The following is a 26,405-nucleotide window of genomic DNA, read 5'->3' on the forward strand; positions in this document are numbered from 1 at the left end:
GCGGGCCGCAGCGCTCCGCCATGGACTCCCGCTCTGCTCTAACTTCATTCATTTTACTCGAGCCACCTCCTGGTCTCCCGAAAGCTGCTGCCTCCAGGCTGATGGAGGAGGGAGCGGGAGAGCCCGAGGTACGGCGGGGCGCAGCGCTGCTGCGGCCATTTTATGGTGCCGGGTCCGGGAGAGCCGGCGGCTCCCGCGGCGGGCGAGCGGCAGAGCGGGCAGGCCAGCGCCGTTCCCGGAGCTCAGCGTTGGCGGCGGCGGCGCGCTCCGAGCCCTCGCCCTCCCGCGCTCTCGGGGGCGCGTGCGGCGGAGTCTCGGCCCGGCCCGCCTGCTCCGACGAGCGCCAACGGGCCCGGCTGCGGCCGCTCGCGGGTATCTAGCGGCGGGCGCGCTGAGGGAGGAGCGGGCCTGCTGCCGCCGCTTCCTCCTGCGCAGGGGCCGGAAGGCAGCGCGGCCCGGCAGCGGGAGAGGGCCGGGCCTCGGCGGTAGTGCCGCCGTTGCGGGTCAGCCACCCAGCCTTCCGCAGTGGGGGCGGGCAGGCCGGGGGAAGGGCCGGGCCCCGCCGCCGCGCTGGGCGATGGAGTGAGGGAGCGCTGCGCGGCAGCGGGAAGATGGCCGGTGGCGGCGGCGGCGGCTGCAGAGACAGCTTGTTTCTCGAAGGTGCGTGCAAGACTGCGGGGAGGGAAATGTGGCCCGCGAGCCGCGTTTCCCTTCTGGCGACCAGTAAAGGGGCACGGCGCAAACTGGGGAATGGGGGAGGCGGGCGTGTGAGTTCATATGGGGTGGGGGTTATGGGTCCCCTTTGGGTGCGACGACAATGAGAGGTGGCTTCGTGGTGGGGGAAGGGTGGCTGCCGTGCCTAAGTCTGGTGAAAAGAGACCTGCTTTTCAGGGAGGGCTTAGTGAGGGCGATTTGGTTCGTTTTTCTTTTTTCCTTCTTTCTTTCTTTTACTGTTCCGAGGCGCCGGGAGTGCGGCGTTTCTTTCCTTTGTCGGGGCAGCGGCGAGAGCAGCCCGGGTCGGTGCAGCGGCCGGACTCCGGCGCGGCTCGGCGGGCGCTGGGCTGGGGGCGGCGGGCAGGGTTAGCGCCGGGTGGGAGGGAGGGAGGCCGGGGCTGCATTGCCCTGCCCTCAGCCCGCTCCCAGGCCCCGGCCTAGCCCGAAAGCTTTGGCCCCACCATAAAATAAGTTTTCGCCTGCTCCTAAAAGGCTCCTGTAAAGGTTTGGGACTGAGTTTAATTTTGTGAGGGGGGTAATGCTTATAATTGTGGTACGAAGGGGAGGATGAACCTTATTACCTTATTACCTGCATTTGAAAGAAACCTTTTGCATTTGTAAAGCTCTGACTCTTTTATTTTTCTTTTTCTTTTATTTTTATTTCTTTTTTTTTTTCCTTTTTTTTTTTTTTTTTGGTACACAGTTTTGGTGTCTTGAGGGGTTTTTTGTTTATCACTATAAAGCTTTCAATTATACTGCAAAAAGCCTCCTGATATGGGGATATTTTTAAACTGTTGAGTCTTTACAGTTTCATTGATACATCAAAAAATTACTGCTGTAGTCTTGCAGAATTGCTATAAGCACATGTCCTGATGGCATGGACCGGTAGTCTGGTAAATTCTGCCAAATTACCGCAATGATAACAAAGAAAAATTAATGAAATTAAGTATTCCTCATAAGCAGAGTTTTTCAAGTCAGGAATAAGTTTAGCATGGGAGATTTTCAGTACCTGTATTGCACAGAACGTAACCTCTTGCAGATTTTCTCTTGCTGCAGGATGTTGGATATTGGCTTTTTATGACAAGATATTCTTTAATAGATATACTGGGTGAACAAAGTACTGCATGTTGTTTTGAATAATTAATCTGGAATTTTGATGTTCAGAAACTCTGGGTAATAACAGCTGTCACGGTACCTCCCTTATGCCTTTAAAGGATTTGGTGGTGAAATGCAGACACCCCATTTTTTTCCTGAAGTCACCACAGACTGTGGTGAGGTTTGCGCAGACAGCTAAAAGTGTCAAGGTGACGACTTGTCACTGTCTTCTCTGTGCACCTTGAGTAGTTGCTGGCTGGTCAGGTGGCTGAGAGAATATGCATTTCATATGCAATATTCACGCTTTTTTTGCTTGTGAGTTCTCCTTCCAGCAGCAGGAGCAGTACAATACTGGATAGCATCTCCATTTGAACCTTCAGTGTTCCACGATGGGTGAACTGAGTTAGCAGCTGGTTTTGTGTTTTCCCATTGTTTGGGGACATGTTCATTTTAGGACTGATGAGGTGATAGAAATCCTAAGAGTTCAGCCACATGTGAAGAAAATCTAGTGTAGATGGTGGTGACAGAAAATTTATTGGGGTGGCCCAAGTCCAAATGGGACAGTCACACTTGGGCAGATTTAGTAAGAGCTGGTAAAATCTGTACTGATTTGAAGCAAAGGGAAAAGGCTTTCAGATGTTATTTGATAGGTACTTATTAGAGATATTTATAGGAAAAGTACAGGCCTAGAAAATCTATAAATACATATATGTACATGAGATTTTTGGCAATCTGCAGTCTGGAAAGGTAGCATATTAGCTCAGCCTAATGATGTTACCTAGAAGCACCGTTACCCTAAGGCTAGGCAAGCAAGAGATTGCCAGATTTGTGGGACAAGTATAGTGGGGACAAAAAAGGGGATTGAAGTGTGTAGAGTAGGAAATATGGCAGCTTCTGTTGCTGGATGATGGTGATTAATACATGAGCCTAGAGCTGCATCTGTAACTTGTCTGAGTGTATGTTTCAGGGAGTCCTTTGAAGGCTGTGTAAGCAACAACAAAAAATTGTTTACTTAATGTTTTCAGAGGTGTTTTCTGAAAGACTGGCAAAGGGGAGGGGCAAGACTCCTCTGTCCATCCCTGCACAATAGAAGAAGTCTGGGTGAAATGGATGCCAGCTCTGTCACTGGTTCAGCTCAGTCTAAGGGACACTGTGCTGGTTAAATACACACCTGCATTTGTGTGTGTGCATACAGGTACACAGACATTTCTGGTGCTGTCCTGCTTATGTTGACTATCAGTCAGACTCAAGATAAATGCACAGTTAAGTGAAATAAATTACTTTTCAGTATCACAGTTGTTCAGAATTTTGGTTTTGATTCCACATGTCCAGTGAGATACTGCTTTTCTTTCATATAGTGTAACAGATGTTACTGTGAAGAAATATGTCTGTCATTCTAGTGTAAAAGTGCTTCCTCTTAACATTTTTATTATTCTATTCTCCAGTAAAAACAAAATGGTCTTTCTAGAAGGGTGTTCCTTGAATGATTGATTTGTTGCCTTTCTGGTAATACCATTCTTGAACATGGTGATTCATAGTGATTCATGTTTTTTGTCCAGTTCTTTGTATCTGATGTGCATAATTTTTTATGCTGTATTATATAGACTGTTTAATGGAAATGTGAAGAAGATCCCTAGGACTGTCATGGACTCTCTTTAAAGCTACATTTGTTACCATTCTGAAGCAGATAATAGTTGATCACATATACATGGATATACAGGGCCTGTATGATTACTTCACTTGAAGTGCCAGGACTGTTAGAAGTGTAGAAAGTACTCTATTTTTGTTATTTAATCTAGATGCAAGTGAAATTAGTAAAACTGTTCTGAATTTGCTTTTTTAAAGTGATGTTTCAAGTTATGGGCTGAACATGCAGAAATTGCACTAACAAAGTCTTTCTCTTACATGAGAATTCTTTCCTGATGTGGAGGAGGAGAAGTTTAGTGAACTGTCTGCAACAGTTCCTGTGTTTTTTAATTGATAGTCATGTCTAAAATATAAAGAATGGTAGGCAAACTCATTTGGACTTATGGTAGGAGGCATGTTAAATATATGGGAATGGACAGTACTGTTGATCATAACCTTGGAGAAAAATTGCAGGAACTCTTGTTTTCTGACTCCTTCACTATTACTGAATTGCAAGGAAATTGTAATTTCTCTTTTCCAACATGAAATTTAAGTTTACCTATGTTTATGCAGTAGATAATAGGTAAACTTCAAAAGAAGAAGGGAAAAATGTAGTATTCTTTCCTATCATTTATTTCAGTCTCCTGGTGATTACAGTAGTGAGGCCGAGAACCAGTATTGAATTTTCTTTTTGAGGATCTCCTTTCTAAGGAATGTTGCCAGTCCCTAGCATTGGAGCTGTTGAGATATTTCAGTGCAGTCGTGGCAGGAATTTGCTCAATTTTCATTCCTATTTCTTGGCTACAGGTTTCGCAATAACAGTAAACAAAACTATGTGGTCTACCTGTTAGCAGCAGTAGTGTAAACTTCACAGTTGTCTGCCAGAAGCCTCCAGAAGACTGCTTTATTCTTCTTTCAGTTCACATATAAAGATTTGTCTTCACCAAAGCAAGAGTTGTAGACTTATGTATTTTCTTAAAGGTAGCTGAGATTCTGGGGTGGTACAGAAACATGCAGCTTTTGTGTATTAGAGTTACAGACTTGCCTTTTCAAGTGGTGGTAAGCCCCTCCTCTCTTTTTTTGTTTCTGTTTTTAATCATACTGAGAAATCTCTGGCTGGAATAATACAAATTAGGAGGGTAGAGTGGAATTTATATTCAGGTAGAACACTTGAAACATTTCTACCTGCAAGACTCTTCTCTTTATTTTTCTCTTAACAGTGAAATTTAATTATTAATAGTTGCAATTGTCTCTAATAAGTCTGTGGTGCTTTGTTTGTGATCTAATGGAGATTGTGATTAGCTTGAAAATGTTGTTTCAGGAATCATTGATCTTCTGTGTCTATATGAACTCCTACTTCGTCCTGTTGAATTCTTCTCTGGTTTGCATCTGTCCCATCAATGTCCAGACAGCTTGTTTCTTCTGTTTTTCTTGAGAGTGTTTTTTTTAAATGACAAAGTGTGAAGTTTGTGACTTCCACAGCTTCTCTATATATCCCAGTCCTTTGACACATTCAGATTTTTTTCCAGCACTTCACATACATCTTCTTAGACTTGAAGAATGTTCAACTGTCCTGTCCAGTGGTTTTCAGAATAGGAAACCTTCTGACTTGAGTAACAGGTTGTTTTCAGTGAATGAAACTCACTTCTTGAGAGCTATTCCTCAACAAAGTCAAATGGAAAACATTTCTTACTGTCTTATTTTTTTATACATGCCAGACTAATTTGGGTGATAGGTGGCATGAAGTCTTAAGAAAGATGGGGTGCTTCTTAAAGTATGCAGAAAGATACTAAAAATAAACCTAATTTATCTATTACTGCTCTATAACATGTGTTGCAATATGCTTGGGAGCACCTTCTAAGGTAAAAGCCTGTGTGCCAGTCCTCTTCCACATCATCACCTCCTTCATTTTGAGACAGGATTCTTGGAGCCCAGGCTTGTCCTGAGCTTTCTGAAGTAAAGTATCTGTGCACAATTTTCTGGTCTTCATTGTGGAGGCATTTAGTATTTGGTAATTTTTCCTGAGTAACTCCTGCTCTATAAGTTTTCTCAAAGTGGGACATAGAAACTTCTGGTCTAACTGTCTTGTTTGGGATGCCTCATCCACTATTTCTGGCTCTTGGATTTGGTAGTAAAGCACTGCTCTTTCCTCAGAAAAAAGTTAAGAATTTCTGGTGAGTTTTAGTGGCAAAAAAAAAAAAAAAGAGAATGTTGCTAAAAGAGATCTTTACACTCTTCTTTATGTAACTCTAAATAAAGAAGTAATAGTAATAACAAAAGTAGTAACATTAATACATGGTGGGATAGCAAACATCAACAGTTAGCAGATGTCATGCTTGTACAGATATGAACCTGTTTAGATATTTCAGTCTTTCCCTTCTTGTTTTATGTACTAGGATAAAACAAAATAGATTATTTATTTTAATGGTTTCAACAGCAACTTTGGCTTTTATTACTGTTGTTTCTGGAAGACTGCACATGGGTTTTGGTGCAGTATCAGACTTCACCTAGTCTATAGTTTTATCTTTGTCTCATAATTGAGGAGTACCAAGGTGTTTTATGTTGTAGCAGATTCTATAATATGAGAATAGCCACTTTTAAATATTGCTTTGTAAGAATGTGAAGGTTTTTTGAGTCATCTCATAATTTTGCCTCCTTCCTTCCCAGTATAACAGGATCACCTATTCCCAACCCCCTGCCATAGGAAGGGACACCTTCCACTAGACCAAATTGCTGGAGGCCCCATCTAACCTGGCCCTGAACACTTCAGAGCTGGTGCATTCACAACCCCCTCAGCAGCCTCTGCAAGTGCCTTACCACCCTCAGTGTCCTTGGCTACTGCTTTCTAACAAACATAGTAGCATGACTTTTATTTTTCCAAAACTTAAACCCCTCCTATTTACAGACGTGTAAAGGTAATTTTTTTTTTAACCAATTTACCTTACAGGTAAAAATACAGAAGTTCTGTGAAATTTGCTCACTCTATTAAGCAGGGAAGTCAAAATCAGTATGCCTGAAGTGCAGGTTTCAGTGTTGCCTGAGCATGGTTCAGTTTGCTGCTCACTGGTGTTTGTTCCTTCAGTGGCTGAGCAGTCAGGGGTCAGGGCAGGGAGAGGGCTTGGGGCACAGGACAGCCAATACCTTCACCTGTGTGTTGCAAAGAAAGGTGTGGAAGAGTGTGCAGGATAGCTTAAGGTGCTGCAGGAGCCTGAGAAACCAAACAGAAATGGAGCTGTTGTGGTGGAGGATATTGTAGAGATACCAGGAACAAATCTGGGTTTGGGGAAAAAGGACAAATGTAATTTTCTTATCTTGGCAGTTCTAAAAGGCAGTTACATTGGGAATGAGGGGAGGACATGTGTTAAGTCCCTTTCTTTTGGCCCATGTTTTGGCACTCACTTGGTTTCAGTTTTTGAAGGTAATGATAGTTTTACATAGATTGAAATCTGTCTAATGCTCTGTACTTAATTTCTATGAAGAGAATCAAAGCATTAGTAGAATATTATTTTTCTTATTATATAGAATTAAGTTTGTTGGCAGCTTTATCTTACACATTAAATTTTTAAAAGGATGTATTCCTAACTTCTGTTTCTGTGTTTAGCAGCCTAGGATGCTTAATGCCTAATATTTTCAGGTTAAGATGACCTTTTCAGGTTAAGATGACCTTAAGTCAGAATTGGTGTTTGAATGTCACGTTAGTGGGTGTGACTGCAGTTGGGAAGCAGAGCTGCATGTACTCTCCACCACCCTGGAAACTTAACCACTTTCTTGCCAGAGAGATGGAACTTGCTCTGTTGTGTCTTGCCAGGTTGGCACTTTGCCAAACTTGTGTTGAATTTGCTCATTGAAGGGTAACTGGTAGGTGCAGGACAATGGCTTGGGTGGGGGAGAGCATACAGCCTCTCTTCTCATGTGAGAATAATAGCACATTTCCTGTTCCATCTCTGCCTGGTGATCTGTTAAGTCAGGCTAAGGTGTATTACATAGCTTAAACTTTGTAATTTTAGGTATTTTAGTGTAAGAGCAGCTTTATTCTGCCCAAGGAGAAACAATTATTTTAAATAGCAGGTTATCTTTTGTGAAGAACAGGGTTATGGTGAAAGTTGGAGACTGGAGGGAATAAATTAACAGGCTGTGGTTATTTCTTCTCAGGTTGGTCAGCAGGCCTTTAAAAAGTTTTTGTTAACAGGCAAGGGATGTAAGTGCTGCATGAGGCAAGGAAACATTTCTGCATGTGTGTCCCAGTAATTCCTATGAAAGAAGAATTTGGAGTGAAAGACTTTGGGGTATCTTTCTCTGAGTTCATCTTGAGTGATTATAGATGAAGAGCAGTGATGATTCAAAACTCTGCGTTGAGCCCTCCTGGCTTTTTGTTTGTTTGTTTTCAGACCATATGAGCTGGAGGAAAGTCTCCCTGCTCATGTCTCTGTGAGGTTTTGTTTGTTTGTTTATTTTTATTAGAAGACTTGCCACAACAATGTTTTAGGAATGAAAAATACCAATAATACTCTGCTGGTGTGGTTAAACATATTACTCTATGACATGATTAATAATATGTAATCTTAGAAATTTATGTCTGTAAGAAACAGCTGCAAAATATTTATTTTATGAGTATGTTTTTATTCAATGTCATACAGTTGTTTCATTTGTACTAAAATTCATTCTACTGATGTATTTTTATTAATGTCATAGGATATAATGTTGTATTTGTTTGACATGTACAATTTTTATGGCTCATTTAGCAAAATATGAGTATCCTGCTGATGACAGAATTTAATACGACAGTCTAACAGAAAGATTATTCAAGAGCCCATTAGATGAGAATTTGAACTATGCTGTAGATGTTAGGTTTCATATTTACAATTGCCTTGGTAATTTCTGAGGCTCACTTGTAGAAATGTTTAATAGAGTGTGTTGTAATTTTATTTTTACCAAGGCTTACTACTTAAGAGGCAATTTAAGGATCCTTTACAATTGGGAGTAAACTTTCAAAAGGCAACTTTGGGACTGTGCTGGCCCCCTGGTCACTGTGATTGCATATACCTGGCCCTGGGACAGTAAAACTTCAATGGAGATTTTGTAGCTCTGCCATAAGGCAGGTCTGTTGTCGCTGAATCTTTACTTGATAAATACCACAAAAAACTGTCATTGATAAATTAAAAAGTTCTTTGTCATGTAGCAAAGCCTATATTAGATGTAAAAGGCACTGCTCATTAGGGGTAAGAAAGGCTCTGTGATAGAAACAACTTAGAGATCAAGGTAAGCAGGAGTTTCTTTGGGTAGAAGTGGCCGTCACTTCTGTGTTTTGCTTTAGCTGTCTTTGGAGTGCTGTTTCTTGAAAAGTAGTTTTGTAACTAGGTTCAATTAGCGAGCTGGCCTGTGTTATTTTATTAAAAATGAGTTGATAGCCCATCTTCATTTTTGTTGCTTTTATGAACAGTTACTGAGAAAACATTTGCTTTTCATGGGATGTTAAAGTGATTTTTCTAGCTTTTTAAAAAATAAAGCCTGCTTAGTGAATCTTAGTGTACTGTGACCTAGTCATCAGTTGTCAGTGCTCCTTAAACTCAGTTGCTGTTAGGTCTGGAGAAGTTTGGTGCTTCCATTACAAAGATTTCCGTGATCTTAATGCAGTACACCAGTTGCATTATGTCACACCTTGCTGCATTGATGGTTGCCAATTGCAAAGGAGTTAAAGTAAATAGTGTATCCAGTGTGATCAGAAAGCTGTTGCCTATTTTTGAATTGCATTTCTCTGATTTTTTTTTTTTTTAAGAGACATAATGTCCATAGATCTAAACTGTATGAGGATTTGCAGAGTCACAGAAGGGGCTGTGTGTGGGACCATTCTGTGTGGGCACGCAAGGAACTGTGCCTGCAGTTGGCAGCACAGGCAGCCCCGCTGCTGCTCTGCTCGGAGGGACGGACAGACAGAGCTGCTGCTCTGCTCAGAGGGACAGACAGAGCTGCTGATCGGAGGGACAGATAGAGCTGCTGCTGGGAGGGACGGACAGATAGAGCTGCTGCTGGGAGGGACGGACAGACAGAGCTGCTGCTCTGCTCGGAGGGACGGACAGAGCTGCTGCTCTGCTCGGAGGGACGGACAGACAGAGCTGCTGCTCTGCTCGGAGGGACGGACAGAGCTGCTGCTCGGAGGGACGGACAGACTGAGCTGCTGCCCCTCCCGGAGACAGCGAGCTGCGGCTGTGCTGCGCTCAACACTGGCCCTTCACTGGCTCATGGCAGCTTGGCTGGAGAAAACTCATCTTTGGGGTGGGCAGGAGTGTTGGTGGAGCTGGTCTATTCCTTTTCAGCCATATTAGAAATCCACCTCAGCTGACTGCTGCCTTGTGTGGGTATGAAAGCTTGCCAGTGTCTCTAAGAATTGGAGAAAACTCCAGGTATTTACCCTTTACAGAAGGGCAAATGCAAATATTTTTCTTGCCGCATAGTTTAACTAACTCTGTCATCATCCTTTCCCTACTCAATTATTTTCTGAAATGTCCTTTTTTCATGTGACCAAATTTTGAGGTTAATTGAGATTGTTGAGCATTTTCTTTGTATGCTTTCTTTGCTGTCTATTTCATGAGAATTCTGAACAATTGACAACATCAAAGAGATGTCTTGCTCTTTTTTTCTACTTCAATTACATTTAGAGTTTCTTGTTATGGAATAAACATTTCTTGTGGAAGTGTTCAAGGCCAGGCTGGATGGGGCTCTGAGTGAACTGGTCTAGTTGAATGTCTCCCCCCTGCTCATGGCAGCAGGGCTGGCAATAGATGATTTTTAAGGTCCCTTCCAACCATTACCATTCTGTGATTCTTCTGTCCTGTGTGTGCAAGTTAAGTTCTTGCAGAGATTGTGGAGCCTTTCTGGACTTTCAATTTCTGTATGTTTTTATAAAGGGGGTAGTATCTATCTGACATCATGTGTGAAACTTTACAGGATAAACCCAGAAGAATTAAATAGTACAAATTCTTTTTTTCTTCTTCCTCTTGGTATGTAAGATACAGTGCTTTATTTCAACCTGATGTTCCAATTTCTGCAGCAAACATGGAAACCTTCTCAAAGTGTCAGTTGCCTAATTTCCAGGTAGTTTGGATTATTAATCTTACTCTGTCTGTAACTGCCTTTCAGCACTTTCTCAAAATAGATTGCCATTTGTTTAGTGCTGCTGTATCCTCAGTTGCACAAGCTTAAGTTTTATGTGAAGATGGATCCCATGGTGCATAACAAAATGTGCAAATCACGTGCATAATATACTGTAAGGTTTCATGCTGTGTTTTGCTCATCTTCTAAAACTATTCCAGTGTTCAGAATTTGAGATCATCTGTGATTAATGTAATATACTGATTTGCCACAGGAAGTGTATTCTGGAATTCTTGTTCAACTGTCATCTTCCTCAAAATGTCTTATTAGCTTGATATATTTTTTCATATTTTGAGAGTAAATTGGCAGTTCAGAAATTGTTCTTAGGCTAACCTCACCTTTTATCCTCTATTTTTATCTATAAAATAGGAATATACCTCTCTTTGACTTAACTTTCCTTAAAAACAACAAAACTTTCTTCCTAATTTCTGAATTTTTGTTATATCTCCAAGTCTAGCAGTAGAGGTTTTAGGTAAGCAAAGAATTCATAATACTAGAGATGAAAACAATACTTTATTGTTTGTTTCTCCTTTCTTCCCTGTTTATTGTTGGCTTCTGCTTTTGATATTACTCAAATTATTTTACTTGTGTGGGAAGTTTGAGTGGGAATCAGATTTACTCAGAGAGGGAAAAGAAGAAAAGTGACTGTCATACTCCTTTTGAGAAGTTTTTGTGGTGGGGTGCAGTTGCTCCAGGGGATGCTTGGTGCCTGTGAATAGTCACTGGTTTTACTTGGGGCTGGCTGGGTTCAGGAGGGTTGGAACATCCTGTTCAAGGCAGACCCAGTCAGAGCAGGTTGCTCAGGGATTTGTCCGCTCTCTGTTCCTCTCAGGTCAGTGTGGGCCACTCTTGAGCACACACGTGGTAAAGAATAAGTTCTGTCTTCTGCAGACTAGCCTGTAGTTCACCAGCTCGTCCAAGTTGCCCTTCTTGAAGGGCAGTGATGTTTTTCCAGTCTTTGGGTACAACTGGCTGAAGTGTTCCTTAATCACATCTTCCTTGACTGTGGGTGATACTGCATTCCCACAGATTCTGCTGATAGAGGTCAGGAACTGTGAAGTCAGAGGATAGAACTTAGCAGTGAAATCTGGGATAACAAAAAAATGGATCATATTGTTAATATTTTTTCATGTCTTTTGTCATTAGGTTTCTGCCTCATTGAGCACAAAATGCCCACAGATTTCTGTAGCATTTCGTTTGTTGCTGGTGCAGACAAAGAAGGCCTCTTGAAGTAGTTCTGTATTGTTTTCTGATGCTGTTGTAAGGGCACCATCCTTGGGTGGAGTAGATACCTCTACACCTCTGTTGAGAGAATCAGTAGAAAAGGTGAAGAAGCATTAGTTGTCCATTGTGTGGTTATCACTGCTGTCTACCCAGATAAACTTTCAAAGGCATCACAAAGAAAATGTTTAACGTACTTCAGAGCTCTGTCCTTTCATCCTCCTCTGTTACTCCTTGTCAATACTTAAAAAATGTTAAATAGTTCAGCAAATTATCAAACTTAGGCAGTTCTGTGTCCTTCAGTCCTGTCAGCAGTGCAGCAACCTGCAAAGTAAGCAGCCCAATGTGCTTACAAGCCCTGAAAAAAACCCCAGTAATTTACCAGAATATGCAGATGATTTCCATCTTTAAAGTACAGAACTTTCAAAAATGCTTTTGCTTTTCAGGGTCATGAACACTTTAGTCCAGGAATGAATGCTCTGTGTGTATCATTTGTTTTCTGTGGACATCAAGTTCTTGGAAGGGTGTGGGTGTTTTTGTTAGCCAGCTAAGAGATTGAATTCCCTTCACGTGCAAAGGAATGTCTGTGCTTGATATCCATTACGCTGGTATCATAGAACTTCATTATTAAACTCCCTGCTCCATGTAATAGCTCAGCTACTGTGAGGTTATCATTACTGCCTGGTACTGGAGGTGCTTTTGACTGGTTTGGTTTTTTTTTTTTTGCCTCTGTAGCTAATTTAGGGAGTGGAAATTTAAAGCATCTTTTACACACTAGATATTTAAATCTGTACCTATAAACGCAGATTAGGCTACAATTCCATGGAAATTTCCTTGGTATCCATAGTACTTAGGATAGTTTCAGTTCCCGGATGGGCCTCACCTCTGCTGTGCTGTCACAGCTGCACTGTGTTAGTGTGGTTGAACAGGAGGAGGGACCTGATATGGTTGGAAAATAGCTTTTCCCCTCCCCTGCTGCTCAAGGGGTTCTTGCCTGAATTGGTTTCCTTCCCCAGCTTGTCTGTCAGTGCTGACATATGCAGGGTGCAGGACAGGAGCGAGAATTGGCAACTCTTAGGAAGAGTGAGGGGCCTGTAAAACTCTTCATGTAGTGCTGCTGAATTCAGACTGTGAAAATGCAGCCTCACTGCGGTTGCACAGTTGATATAGTAGAGCTGATGGTATCAAAGCTGGAAGATAAAAAGCTGTTTTGCATAGAAGCCTGTCTGGAAGAATAATGAAGCAATGGGGAAAGTAAACCAAAAAATATTTCTGTGTTAGAGTTTTATGAGTACTTGTATCCTCTTAACAATATATCTGATGACTCTAAATGAGCAACAGATTAGAAAGCTTAGAAGCATTCTTTTTCATTTATTTAAATACGAGTCTGGATGAAGGCAATGATTCTGAGTACATTTAAATTAATTTACATTTTCTGTGCAAGCACTGCAGTATCTGATAAGTTGGTTGCAGTTGTGATGGTGTAAGCATTTGTAAAATGAGGCTTGCAGTGTTTCTTTACCAGCAACTGGGGGAAAAGAATGTAAACTTCAGGTCTTTCTGAAAAAGCATCTGGGTCCTGAACCTAACCTTTGTTTGATCTGGATTGTGTGTTTAGAATGGTTCTTATACACACAGAAATAGATGAGATTTCAGCAGATGAAAGACTTTACAAAAGTTTCTGTGTGTGCAATAGAGACCTTGAAGTCTCTGCTATTTGGTTCTGGGGGTTGGTAGGGAGTTGTTCTGGCAAACCAGTGATATATATGAAAAGGTTACTTTCCTAGAAAAGTTGATCTTTGTGTGGACAGTAAATGCATCTGACTCCTTTGGTGAGTTGATCTGAGAGAATCATACAACTGTTAGGTATGAAAGTGATCTTAAAAAAACATCTACTTCCAATGCCCTTTTTGTGGACAGGGATACCAGTCACTAGATCAAGTTGCTCAGGGCCTCATCCAGCCTGGCCTTGAACACTTCCAGGGGTGGGCATCCACAGCCTCTCTGGGCATCCTGTTCCAGTGCCTCACCACCCTCCCAGCAAAGTATTTCTTTGTAGTACATTTAATCCAAACCCGCCCTCTTTCAGTTTAAAACCACTGCCCCTTGTCCCATCACTGTCTGTCCATATCAAAATCCCTCTCCCTTCTTTTTATAAGACACTTAAGGTACTGCAAGACTGCAGTAAGGTCTCTTTGAAGTCTTCTCCATGCTGAACAATCACAGCTCTCTCAGCCTGTCTTTGTAGGAGAGGTGCTGTCACTCTCTGATCATCTTTGTGGTCCTCCTCTGGAGCCACTCCCATCAGTCTTTCGTGCATTGAGCCCCTCAGAGCAGGATGCCGTACTCCAGGTGGGGTCTCACGAGAGCAGGGTCGCCTCCCTCAGCTTGCTGGCCACTCAGCTTTCTATGCAGCCCAGGATACAATTGGATTTCTGGGCTGTCACTGAGCACTGTTGGCTCATATCCAGCTTTTCATCCATGAGAATACCCAAGTGTTCTCCAAAGGGCTTCTCTCAGTGATTTCTTCTCCCAGTCTGTACTCATGTCTGGGATTTCCCCAACTCAGGTGCAGTACCTTGCTCTTGGGCTTGTTGAATTTCAAGGGAAAGCCCACTTCTCAAGTTTGTCCAGGTCCCCATGGCATCAGGTCCTTGTGTCCTGGTGTCAGCTGCACCACTCAGCTTAGTGTCATCTACCAGCTTGCTGAGGCTTCTCTTGATGTCGCCATGTCATTGATGAAGACATGCAAGAGCTCCAGTCCCAGGAGTCAGGAGACCTGAGGGATGCCACTCGTCACTGGCTGCCACTGGACATTGGCTGCATCCCTCCAGCCGGTTCCTTACACACTAGATAGTCCATCCATGTCTTTGCAGTTTGGAGATAAGGACATCATGTGGAACCATATTAAAGGCCTTAGAGAAGTGTAGGGAGATGGCATCTGTCAGTCTTTCCTTGTCAACCATTGCTGTCATTCATTCCATCATAGAAGGCCACCAGATTGCCCAGGCATGATTTGCCCTTAGTTAAGGTATGGGCACTGCCTGGGGTCACCTTCTTGTCTCATATGTGCCTTAGCCTGTCTTCTGGAAGGATCTGCTCCATGGTTTTCCCAGGCACAGAGGTGAGGCCCTCTGATCTCCTGCAGCTCCCCACTGCTACCAAAATCTTGCTGTACAAACCCAATCCAGCATCACATACAAAACAATAAAGCAATAGGGATGTTTTTCTAGTGAGTTGTAGTGTAGATTGGTATGGAATGATTTGCCTTAGAGGCACAAGGTACAAAACATGAGAAAAACACATCTTCCAAGGTGATGTCTTTTGCTGGACACTAACACTTTACTAAATACTGTGTATGTCATTTCTCATTTAGTGCTTTAGGCAGAATTTTAACTGGGTTTTTTGCAACTGCAAAATTTTGCTCTTATTTCATGGATATTCACTATGAAGTTTTTCCTTCCATTTAGGAATTGCTTGAATTGTTGAATGACAGTAACTCCTGCTGAAGGAGTTTACAAAGCAGTGTCCACACACAGTAATTTAAAGGTGTTGATCTGCTTGCTGACATTTTCCTGCAGGCATATTTTGCTTTCTAATCCAAAATTTGATAATTGTGTTTTACACAAGAAGACTGTATAGCTTCAGGGTGTGGTTAGTAATGACATAAATGTCCTAATGAAACACGCTATTTTTTCAGGAATTTTTTTAATTGGCTTGTTAGAAATTACATGTAACTGTTGTTTAAAAAAGCAGTGAAATGTGTCAGCTACACCTGTGTAACTTCTCTAGTTAAATTCCATGTACTTCCTTGGGCTCAAGGTATCTTCTGATCCCTCCCTTGGTGTAACAGCACCAAAGGGAGTTAGTAGTGGGAGGAAAAAAGAGAGTGAAATCTGCCTCCAGCATGCTGCCTGTCCTAGGCAGAGGTACAGGGATTACCTTCTCTTGACATAATATCTTAGGGTTAGCTCTGCTTTTTTGAATATTTTCACCTCATGGTAAGACTGTGCCTTGTTGATTAAAAAGACCTTGAATAGTGCACATAGTGAAAATTGCATCATTGGGGTTCCAAATTGAGGTCTTAGTACAAAATAGTCAGCAGCTTAGCCTTAGTAACAGATTACTTGTTATCCCCTTAAAAAAATTAAAAATCCTGTATGGAATCAGATACCAAGTGGCTGTTCAGCTCAGGTAACTCAGGTGAACTCTCTGGCTAACATGATGGTATACTTCTAGATTTACATTTTTGTTAGCACCAAGAGTGCTAGAGAGAGTGAAAATTGATCCAGGGTTGAATGAGCAGAACTGGGATACTGAGATATTTTCCATGGATAGCTGCACTGATCAGTAGCAGTGAATGAACTGTCCAATACAAAAATGCATAATTAAAAGAAGAATTACAGAAAATGCTAAGAAACCTTTTGAAAAAGAAAGAAAATATGCAGCTGGAGTTGTAAAATATTTGCAGCCCGCTTGGGAGTTATTTAAAGGTATAGGAGGCTTACAGCATGCATGCTACTTGTTTAAGTAGATTTCAAAAGGCTCCCCAAATGCTAAAATGCCTGGCTAAACAGCTGAGTAAGATATAGTATCTGAAATAAAACTTCATAGTTCTTGAATCAGATCTTTTATCTAAGTAATGAAAATAGAAGTTAATTAAAAAAATCTGGTGGATTTAACCTGTAATTATAATGAAGTGGGGAGAAAAATTGATTAGTAACTCCCAACAGACATAAAACTATTGTTAAGAAATACTTAACAATAGTTAAGTCAAACTCAGCAGGAAAGTTTGAGGAGTGTCTGGAGGATCAGTAGACAACCCAATTGAAAAAGGTGGCTTTGGAGTATGTAAGGTCGTAGCTGAATAATGGAATTGCTTGCACTCACTTTGGCAATGCTTAGAGAGCTCTTCATGCCAGAATGTTTCTTAATAAGGAATGTGACAGAGTGTACGACTCAAAATGAAGCATCAGTGGAAGAAATTGCAGTACATTGAGCAAACTGTGAACAAGGCAGCCTGATCAAATGGCATTCATCCAAGTGTTGTAAGAGGAACTGGGGGATAAAGGAGCTAATGACTGCAGTGTGTTGCTTGTGGTTAGCATCATATTTCTGCTACAGGTAAGGAGGGTAGCTAGCGTGATATCAGCATTTTAAAAAGGCAGTGGCAGTATTTGAGGAACTTTACATCAGTGAGCTTTATAATTTCATGGAAATTATAATGGAGACCAGAATTGATTTCATTGTTCCCTCTGTAAAGTCAAAGGCTTTGGGAGAGGTTGAATTACCTCTGAATAAAATGGAAAATTTTATGAGAAACAATTGGGAAGAGTTAGAAAAAAGAGGGAAAAAATGTTTGTTTTGTTAATAGGAGTAACCAATTGAATTGCACAAGGATCTCTTACATTGGTGGACAGTTATAAGGAAAAGGGTGTGATAGCCAGGTGACCAGGTTAGTAGATGGTTAAACTATACTTGGGTTAGTATAATGTCTAGCTATATTTAAAAAGTTGTAAATGCTCAGGTTTTGAGTTATGTGGGTTGAAATTGTACATGAAATTCTGTGTAGGTAAATGTCAAGTAACCTGAGCCACTGAGAAGTAAAAAAGGGACATTTTTGTAGGTAACAATTGGCTCTGAAGTGCTTCTTAACCAATCATGAGTGAAAGGTGGAATTATCTGGTACCTAAAGATCAATGCAGTTCTCCTAAGCAATGAAAACAGCAAATCCACTGTAAAGATTTTCTAGGAAAGGAACAAATAACAAAACATTCTGCATCTGTAGAAATTTGTGAGACGTATGCATTTTGAGTATTCCTCATAGTGTGTGTATCCTCATCTCAGCAGGGTACAGTAGACTAGAAGAGGTTCAAAGAGAATAATCAGGAGGGATTTAAAGTCTTGAAACAGCTTTCATGTGAGGATTAAGCTGACTAATTTTTTTTCTTGTTCTGCCTGGGAAAGGAAGACCATGGAAGAACACAACAGGAATCTATGCAGTCATGAGGGAATAGGAAAGGGTTACTTATTACTGTCTTCCTGAGTACATGGGCTGGAGAAACAGAGTACTAAGAGCAAAAGGTGCCAGATTGAATCATAGTCAACAAAAGGAGATAGCCGTGTAATTAAGCTGAGATACTTTCTGCTGCAAGATGTTGTTGATTCTATATAGCAGTCTTGATAAAAAAGGAAGCAGGGAGAAGAAAAGGGTAGGAGAAGCTGTTAACCACAATGTTAATATGCAAAAATATGTATTTACCTTATTCACCCATGGCTCAGGACCTGCAGTAGGTGCAAGTAGTTGGAAGCAGAAGTTGAATATGCAATAAGTATTTCTGGGTGCATTGTTTATACTTCATCCTAGACACATGTTGTTGGTTGTGATTTTCTTACTCTTTTCTATCAGAGTATATGAATTTCATCCATTATTTCTAAATGCTTTTTCAACGATGTAAAGACAAATGTAGTAAGAAAAAAACACACTTAAACCATAATGAAAGCAGCTGTATAGTTTGTCTCACACAGAATTCGTGTGACAGCTCTTAATTGCAGTATTTAGGCCCAGGGGGAACAGTGCCGTGCTGTAACGAGTGCTGTCTCCTGCTCTGGAACACCTTTACTTAAGAATACCCCATGCCATGATATTATATGAAAATCTCCATAAGGGTGGATATTGTAGTAGAGAAATCTGCAATTTTATGTAGTATGACAGAAAGTTTTTACTTAGTTGATGTTAACGCTGAAATTTTAATTTGCGCTGTATGTTAATTCAGGTCAGTGACAGATGTAGAATTAAAAATCCAGCATATTAGGTTGAAATTGTTCTTCAGACAGTTTGGAATTGTTGCTTTTATATGGAAAAATTCAGAATACATTTGGTTATTAGTCATGTAAATAATCCCTTTTTAGGACCCTTTCTGTGTGTGGCATACAGTTCATATCAGAGAAACTACCCTTAAATTTATGAGTATCAGTAAAACAGTTGAAAAGAGTTACTACATGACCTCAGGTCATAATTTTTAATAGCTTGCTAACTTACTGCTAATAAGATGTTGACAGATACTTTTATTTATTTAGGGAAATAATAGTCACCACTGTATTGATGGACTTACTGGTGAAATGATAGTTAAACACTGTTGTCAATAAAATAAATACTTGGGGAAAATACGTGCATCTGGTTTACTCCTCTAGTTTGTGTTGATTAATAACTCAGCTTGAAATCAAGACTTATCTTAACTTGTTCTCATTTCAGCTTTGGATAGATCACAGTCCAAGAGAGATGGAGGTTTTAAAAGTAATTGGAGCTTTGATCATGCAGAAGAAAGTGAAGGAGATGCAGAGAAAGAGTAAGGATGCTTTTATCTAGGCTATTGAAAGTATAAATGTGTATTTATAATTAAATACTTTCTGTAATTTATGAATAAGAAACAATATATGATATTTTAAACTTTCCGTGATTAAGAAAAAATATTTCAAATAAGTTATTATTGTAAATAGTATTGCCAAATAGGAGTTCATTATAATGTAAACTTTATTGGGAAAATGGGGCTTACAACACAGGGCACAGCAGATTTCACCAGAGTTGCAGTTGTCTTTGGAGCTTCTGTGTAAGTCTGAGGAGCACAGACAAGCAATATGTGAACAAGCACAATAATGCAGTTGATAGGTAGGCTGTGCAAGCAGCTTCAGCTTTTCCTTCCTGTAATGACGATGAGATCAGAACAGTTATGGTTCAAGTACTGCAGTGGCTTTAGGCCTTCATCAAGTTAAACTGAGCTTAAAGATTCTAGGTTTTTCTTCCTCTGTTTATTTCACTGAATGGAGTTAAGGCTGGTTTTTTTTTTTTTCCTTATAACTTAATCCTTTACTTGGTATGTTTGGATTTTGGCTAAAACTTTAATCCTGTGTGTATAGTTTGAATGCATACTTTGTCCTTGTGACATTTTGTTGTTACTAATATGTTTTCTCAATATGAATGTATATATTTCCAAAATGACTAATGAATTGTTAAAAGAGCAAGTGTCTTGCACAAAGAATTCATGTCGATTTATTTGTTATTCTTAGATATTTGGAGAGTAGAACCTGCAAATTTAAAAGATGTGCTGTGGTTCTCTAGTAAGAAGTCGCTGAATCCTGTGATTAAGTAGAAAAAAAATTCATATATGAATTTGTATCATCTAATATTCTGCCAAATACTATGGATTGGAAGGGAGGTAGGAAAATAGACATAACCACAGAGGCTGCAGCAGCAGGCTATGCTGTAATCTTAATAAAACATTAAGAAATATGAAGTTTTAGTAATTAAAAAATGAATGCAGGAGTTCATTAAAGTGTGAGGTAAGCATTAAGAGCTCTTGTCAAAACAGAGCTATATTGGAAGTTAAAAGCACTTTTTAAAGGGTTCACAAACTAGGGGCATTTTAGTTTTATAGAATTAAGGTCGTGTTGTTCCCTAGCAACTTTACGTCCATTTGTAGTACACACAAATATGTTCTAAGGGCAGTACATACCATGCAGTTACTATTTCCATTTTACTTGCCTTCAGAAATAAGTCACATTTGAAAACATAGCAGCTTTTTTTCTACTAGTAATTTACTGCTGTTTTCCATCAGTCTCCAGCTGATGTTGACTTAAGAACATAGAATGAAAAATGTATAGAGTAATGATGCTAAAAATAAAAGTTTAAAAATTATTATGAAACATAATCTTTATGTAATTGTATCTGATTTTAAGATTGTATGTCTGGGTGATTTTTCATTTCTTTCAAATATTCTCTACAATAAGCAGTTTTTCCGTAGCTAAAAATGAATTTTTATTGCCTACTTAGATCATTTTTGATTTGCTTTTATATCTGTGAATTATGCACAGTCTTACTCTGAAGTATAAATAGAAGAGTAGTTGAAAATTGATTTAAACTGGGGATCTCGTCTTCTTTACTTACTCTGAGGCAATTTCTTATTCCCTCCAAACTGCCACATGTTTTAAGCTGCCCACTATTTACTTTTGGTAACACCTGGGTTTGTTTATCTTAAAGACATAGCAAGCTTTTAGCATTTTGAAATAATTTCTATTTTTTGCTTTTTTGATGCATTTTTATTTCATACAGCAAAATATAGACAGAAGGGGAATTTTCAGAAAACAAGTAACAGTAAATTTTCTTTCTTTATGTCTAAATTTCCTTTACCCTTAGTAGAAGATTTCAAAGATTAGCAGCTTTAATTCATGTACTTGTTCCAGAATAAAGCTTTGTGTCCCTCCCAGTATTTTGAGCATATTGTGCAGTAGGTAGGTATTTGCTGTAGTGTGCTGATACTAATAACTACAGTGTTTGACTCTGACATGGTTTCTTTGTGGCGAGAGCTGAGTCTGAGGCAAGCAGCTGGATGCATCTCCTGCTTGTTGTGGAGGCACTGGGGTTGTGGTGCCTGACTTTATCAGAGGTTTTTCCCTCTTAATGGCAGACACACAATAGGTTTGTTTTGAACTGGCCTGAGAATAACATCTCAGCACTTAAAGGAGTGGCTGTATTCTTGTATTACTGCATGAGACCTGTGCTAATGATGCTGGTCAGCCCTGAATGCCTGCTTGGGTGATCTTTTCTTCAGTGAGATGAACACAAAGTATGGTTAATGACCTCCTACCACAGCAATTTTTAGAACAGGTAGATTTTTTTAAAAGAAGGGTGTCATTTAACTTACTTCAGACGTAGGTGAGATGAGTCATAATGGTTAAGATATCAAATAATGAACACAAAAAGACTAAAGAATATTTGTAAACTGAAGAAGCTTTGGAAAAATAATGATCATGCAACACTATATAAATTTAAATTGATGCCAGAGTTGATACTCAGTGTGGAACAAGAGTTACAGAAATTGAGAATGGGAATTAACAAATATCTTATCCCAAAGCAAATGCCTGCAGATAATGCTCATCCATTTGAAAGACTAAAAGTGACATTTTTGATGTTCTAAAAGGTTTGATCTACTCAGGATGGTAGCAAGTGGCTTGAGACTTTCCTTGCTTTATAATTGGAGATCCCATAGGAGATCTGCCTTTATGGAGAACCACAGAAGAAAAGACCTGTTGGTCAGCTGAGCACACTGAAACCTGTGTAGTCCACCACAGAATAAATGGTGGAAATTCAGCTGGTCTTGTGTAGCAGAAGATATGAAAGGATGGCAGACTTAAACAAACTTGGCCAGTTTAATATATTTGTATGATTCATGACATTAACATGTTACAAGATGCTTTCTGGTGTTACAGCTTACTCTCTTGAACTGTCCTGGATAATTTATGTTTACTGCCTTTGGAATATCTCTGTAAATGTTTTTGAAATATATCTGTATGCTCCACAGTGGTTTTGTAAATGGATGGGCCCAGATTTCTTTTGGCTGTCATACTGTTTTCTTTATAGTCTAGACTTCTGCCTTCCACTGAGATAACAGTAGCCTTATCAAAAATAAGAAATACAAATAAATGGGCTTAATATATTTGTACTACAGTGTCTTTACTTAACTACAGTTTTCTTTCAAAAAGCTTTATTTTTTGCCCCTTCCATTTAGAGGAATAAACCTCTTTTTTCCATGTGTTGACAAATGGAAAAGCATTGTACTGTGTTATATATTTACATTGGTATTGTACTGTGTTATATATTGAGCTTTTTTCCACTGCTTATAAAATCTGTATTATTTTCTCAAAAAATCCATCCATAGTTAGATAGTTGTTTTTTTTTTTTTACTTCTTTTTTGAGCCCATTAGTAGGGCACTGTAGCCTTTAAATTGATGAAAACTTTTTAAATTATGTCTAATTTTAATGGAATGACTCTGTAAATGAGTTAATAATAATACTCCTACTTCTCTTGTGTCTCTGATAGTGCAGCTTTTTTAGTGTGCTGCCTACCACTATGTAATTTAAAACAAAGAATGTACACAGTGTGCTGTGAAGGCAAATACGTCAGCCTACTGGTTTTATATGTAATAGTTTTCAGAAAGAAATTTCAATTATGTTTGAAATGTGACTGGATCAGTTGATAGAAATATGCTTGCAGCTTATTCGAGTGTAACCTCAATGGTCAGCAGAGGTTTAAAGTTTGAGTTGCTTGTAGAAAGTAGTGAAAACATAGCCTGTTAATCTCAGCTGTCTAACTAACTATTGCATAGCTCTTAATGTTTTAAAACATCAAACAAATGGCAAGTGATTAGAGGTAAGTAAACAGTAATTTTTGTTTTCTTGTTCAGTGCCTAAATATGAATGTGTAATTATGAACTTCCCTTAAGAACTCTGTGTAGGTAAATTGCTTCTATTTCCTCCCCCCCCCCATATTAGGAGAGTTAACATTCATTTGTTACAAAATTTTAAGGAATGTATTGAAAAGTTAGAAATTATGTTCCACTGTGAAAATAACCAGGAAACCCATGGTTCCCTGGTTAAAAGTGACAGAGTGTGGAGATGTCCTTCCAGCAAGACAACTGAGGTTTCATTTCAGGGATGTTAAAAATATTACTGACTGGTATGTTGGGGGAGTGGTATAGTGTTTGTTTTGGGTTGCTTTTGGTTTTTTTCCTGCCTGTATAAATTGCATCATTGAAGCAGGCAGCAGGAAGCATGTGATACATGAGCAAATAGACATGTATTCTGCTCTCTGAAAAAACAACCTTTCTGCTTCTGGTGTGGATGCTTCACATTACTTAAGATCTAAAAGTATTGCTTCACTTAAAACTTCCAATTTTTTAATACTGCTCTAGTCATGTTGCCTGGTAAGAGTTACCCTTGTTCATTGTGATTTGAGCCTTGGCTCGGTGTTTTTGTCATTTGCAATGTGTTAAACTTCTCTTACCTCCCCCCTCAATTGCCCTTGGTTAAAATGGTTGTCGTATTGAAGCATGTTGACATCCTAAAAGTATCAATACAGTACAAAGGTGTTTTGAAAATAGCCATCATTTTTGTATGAACTGAAGCTAAAGAACAAAAGCATTTAGAGGTGAAACGATCTGACTAGGACAGCACTGTAGGCAAATGCCAGAGCTGCAGATACTGTAGGTTGCTGTTTGTGTGTGTTGCAGGGTTTTGTTTATTTTCTAGGATGTGGAAAATTTCTGAAATTGCTAAACTCCGTGTCTACTGATGAATGTTTGAGAAGGCTCCATGAGCCTCCCTTGAAAGGATGATTTGTTCTGAAAGAGAATGTTAAAAAAAATGTTGCAGGATGTAAAAATTTAATATCTATGGGTAGTCTGTACAGAAGTACAACTGTACTCTTTTGCCTTTGTTTGAAATTAGTGATGAAACTACTACACTGTTTGTTTTACCATTGAGCACCTGCAAGCGTAGTGCTCTGTAAATGAAGGGAAAATACAACAGTGCCACTGGCTATATGTTCACATTACATCATTCTTCCCTTTTCAAAATCAACTGCATGCACAGTCTTATCTCCTGAAGTTTCAGAGTCTGTAGATCTCACCCAACATTTTAATTTTATTTTTATTTGCTCTAAGGATATTTGTATTGCATAAGATGGAAGAATAAATTGTTACATGAAGGGAAGTATTGTGAATGGAAAAAGTTGTTAGGAACTTGAGGGACGGAGCACTGAGTAATTAGTTTATTTATATATGAAGAGCTAAAGTCACTGTATGTATTGCAAACCAGCATGTCAAGCTGACACAGCTAAGAAAAGTATGTTTCTCTTGTATCTTCCCTTTTAACACCTGGCAGAACTGCTTTGATTTTAAGGAATTTCTGCTTCAGTGATCTTGATTAAAACTTTTCAAACCATGCAATTATAAGTTGGCTAAAAGTTGTATTGTTTTTTTGTCACCAACATAGGAGTAACCCTATCAGGATTGATGAGATGGGAATGTCTGCAGGTTGTTCCTCCTGGAAGCAAGAATATGTTAGACTAATCTAGCTGCTGTCAGTATGAAGAGTATGGTTGGGGTTTAAATTTTAAGTACTTAAGATTTCTTGAGGATAACTGCCTGTTACTGGAAAGAATGGTTTTAGAGTGTCATAGAGTGGCTTTTTTTTTTTTTTTTTCCTTCTTCCCCATTCTAATGGTTGGGGATTACAGGTATTGAAAGTGCTAAAAACCCCACATTTTAGTAAGCAGTAGAACCAAACTGAATATGTTCTTTTTAGTCTTTTTAGGAGCACATACTTTGGGTAAAATGTAGTTACACTAAGTTCTTCTCCTAAAGCAGTATGAAGTCTGCAGTTTTAAACTACATACTTGAACATTGATAGGCATAAGCAAAGTAAGATCGTGTTTTATAGGTTAATGATGTTTTGGACTCAATTTATGCAGAGAGTGTAGAATCTTTTATAGTGTCAGTAATATTGTTGCAGCCATATTGAAGGTTCAGTAGCATTGTCTGTTTTGAATTAATCCTTTTCGTTTTGCATTTTGCAAAATAATTTGGTTTACACTTTAAGTTCAGGTTCACATTATGCATCTGATCACTCTGTTGCTCGTTTCATGTTCCTGTTTTATGCATATTTATACAATGTGTATATGATGCATTTAAATGTAGAGGGAAGGGGATAAAAAAACCTTTTGCATTGAAAATGTTTGTGTGTGCTCTGTTGGATTACAGTGGATGTGCTTTTCTCTCCCACACCATTCTAGCGAGGCAAATCTGCTCAGTTTAGATGACAATGATGAGTCTTTCAGTCCCAATGAAGAAAAAAAGGTAAATAATTGGTTTATCTCATGGCAAAAATGTATCTTTAAAGCTTTTTAGGTTCTTAAACAGTATTTAGGTTCTTAACAGTATATGCGTAGCCATGTGTCCAGTGTAAAGAAATAGAAGTTTCTATTGTGTTTTAGGAACATATGCCCAAGCTGTTTATCTGTCTACCCTTAAAATTTTTATTCCCCTCTTGATCTCAATAGTATTCTGAAAAATATGAGCAAGACTAACTAATTCTAAAAGTTTAGACAATTATCATAAATAGTGTACTAAATATAAAATATATATTGTATTTTGTTTAGTAAGATGTCGTAGTATAGGTGTAGACAGTGTATATTGTCCATGAAATTTGGTATAAAAGCAGTTTGAAAATGGAGCCAAAGTAATATTTATATTAATATTTTGCATTAATTTTCTCCTTCTAACTTCTACACAATTATACAATTATTTTAATATATGTGAATTCTGTTGTGGCAGTCAATTCGTTGTCGACCTGGAGCTATCGGCGGCAGCAGCGATGCCATAAAAGCATACGCAAGGCGAGGCAAAGGTGGAGGTTTCAAACTTCTAAAAGGGAATGCAATCGGCCTCAACATGATGGGAAATAGCAAGAAACTGAGGTAATACATTTAATTTATGTGTCCTTGCTTTGATCGTTATACAAATCAATGCACAATAAACAGAACTTCTAGTCCTTATGTCTTGTGTGCTGTGCATTTTAATAAGCTGTAGTGTACTGTGCTTCTGAGTAAAGAGGGAAACCTAGATTGTTCGGGTTTTTTCTCTTAAAAAATATTTAACACCACATTAGTAAAGTACCAGAAGCCTGTTAAAATGGATTTAGAGCATTCAGAGGTGTATTTGTTTGTACCTTACCCATGTTGCCTGCATGTGTTATTGTTCCCTCT

General features: G+C 39.3%; 1 protein-coding gene across 5 annotated transcripts in view; it reads left to right on the plus strand.

The window, feature by feature from the left end:
* Positions 1 to 261: 261 nt before the first annotated feature.
* SENP6 (SUMO specific peptidase 6) overlaps positions 262 to 26,405 on the plus strand; it is a 70,859-nt gene continuing 44,715 nt past the window's right edge. For 2 of the 5 annotated variants that reach the window (XM_064707419.1, XM_064707422.1), the window contains exons 1-4: positions 262 to 660; positions 19,061 to 19,154; positions 25,434 to 25,497; positions 25,975 to 26,117. In XM_064707419.1, the coding sequence (XP_064563489.1) occupies positions 612 to 660; positions 19,061 to 19,154; positions 25,434 to 25,497; positions 25,975 to 26,117 (350 nt within the window). In that variant the 5' untranslated portion in view covers positions 262 to 611. The remainder of the gene's footprint in view (positions 661 to 19,060; positions 19,155 to 25,433; positions 25,498 to 25,974; positions 26,118 to 26,405) is intronic. The other 3 variants (XM_064707418.1, XM_064707420.1, XM_064707421.1) reach the window with 2 other exon arrangements.

Source organism: Zonotrichia leucophrys, chromosome 3 (genome assembly GCF_028769735.1).
Source record: "Zonotrichia leucophrys gambelii isolate GWCS_2022_RI chromosome 3, RI_Zleu_2.0, whole genome shotgun sequence".
In the NCBI taxonomy this organism is placed as follows: Eukaryota; Metazoa; Chordata; class Aves; order Passeriformes; family Passerellidae; genus Zonotrichia; species Zonotrichia leucophrys.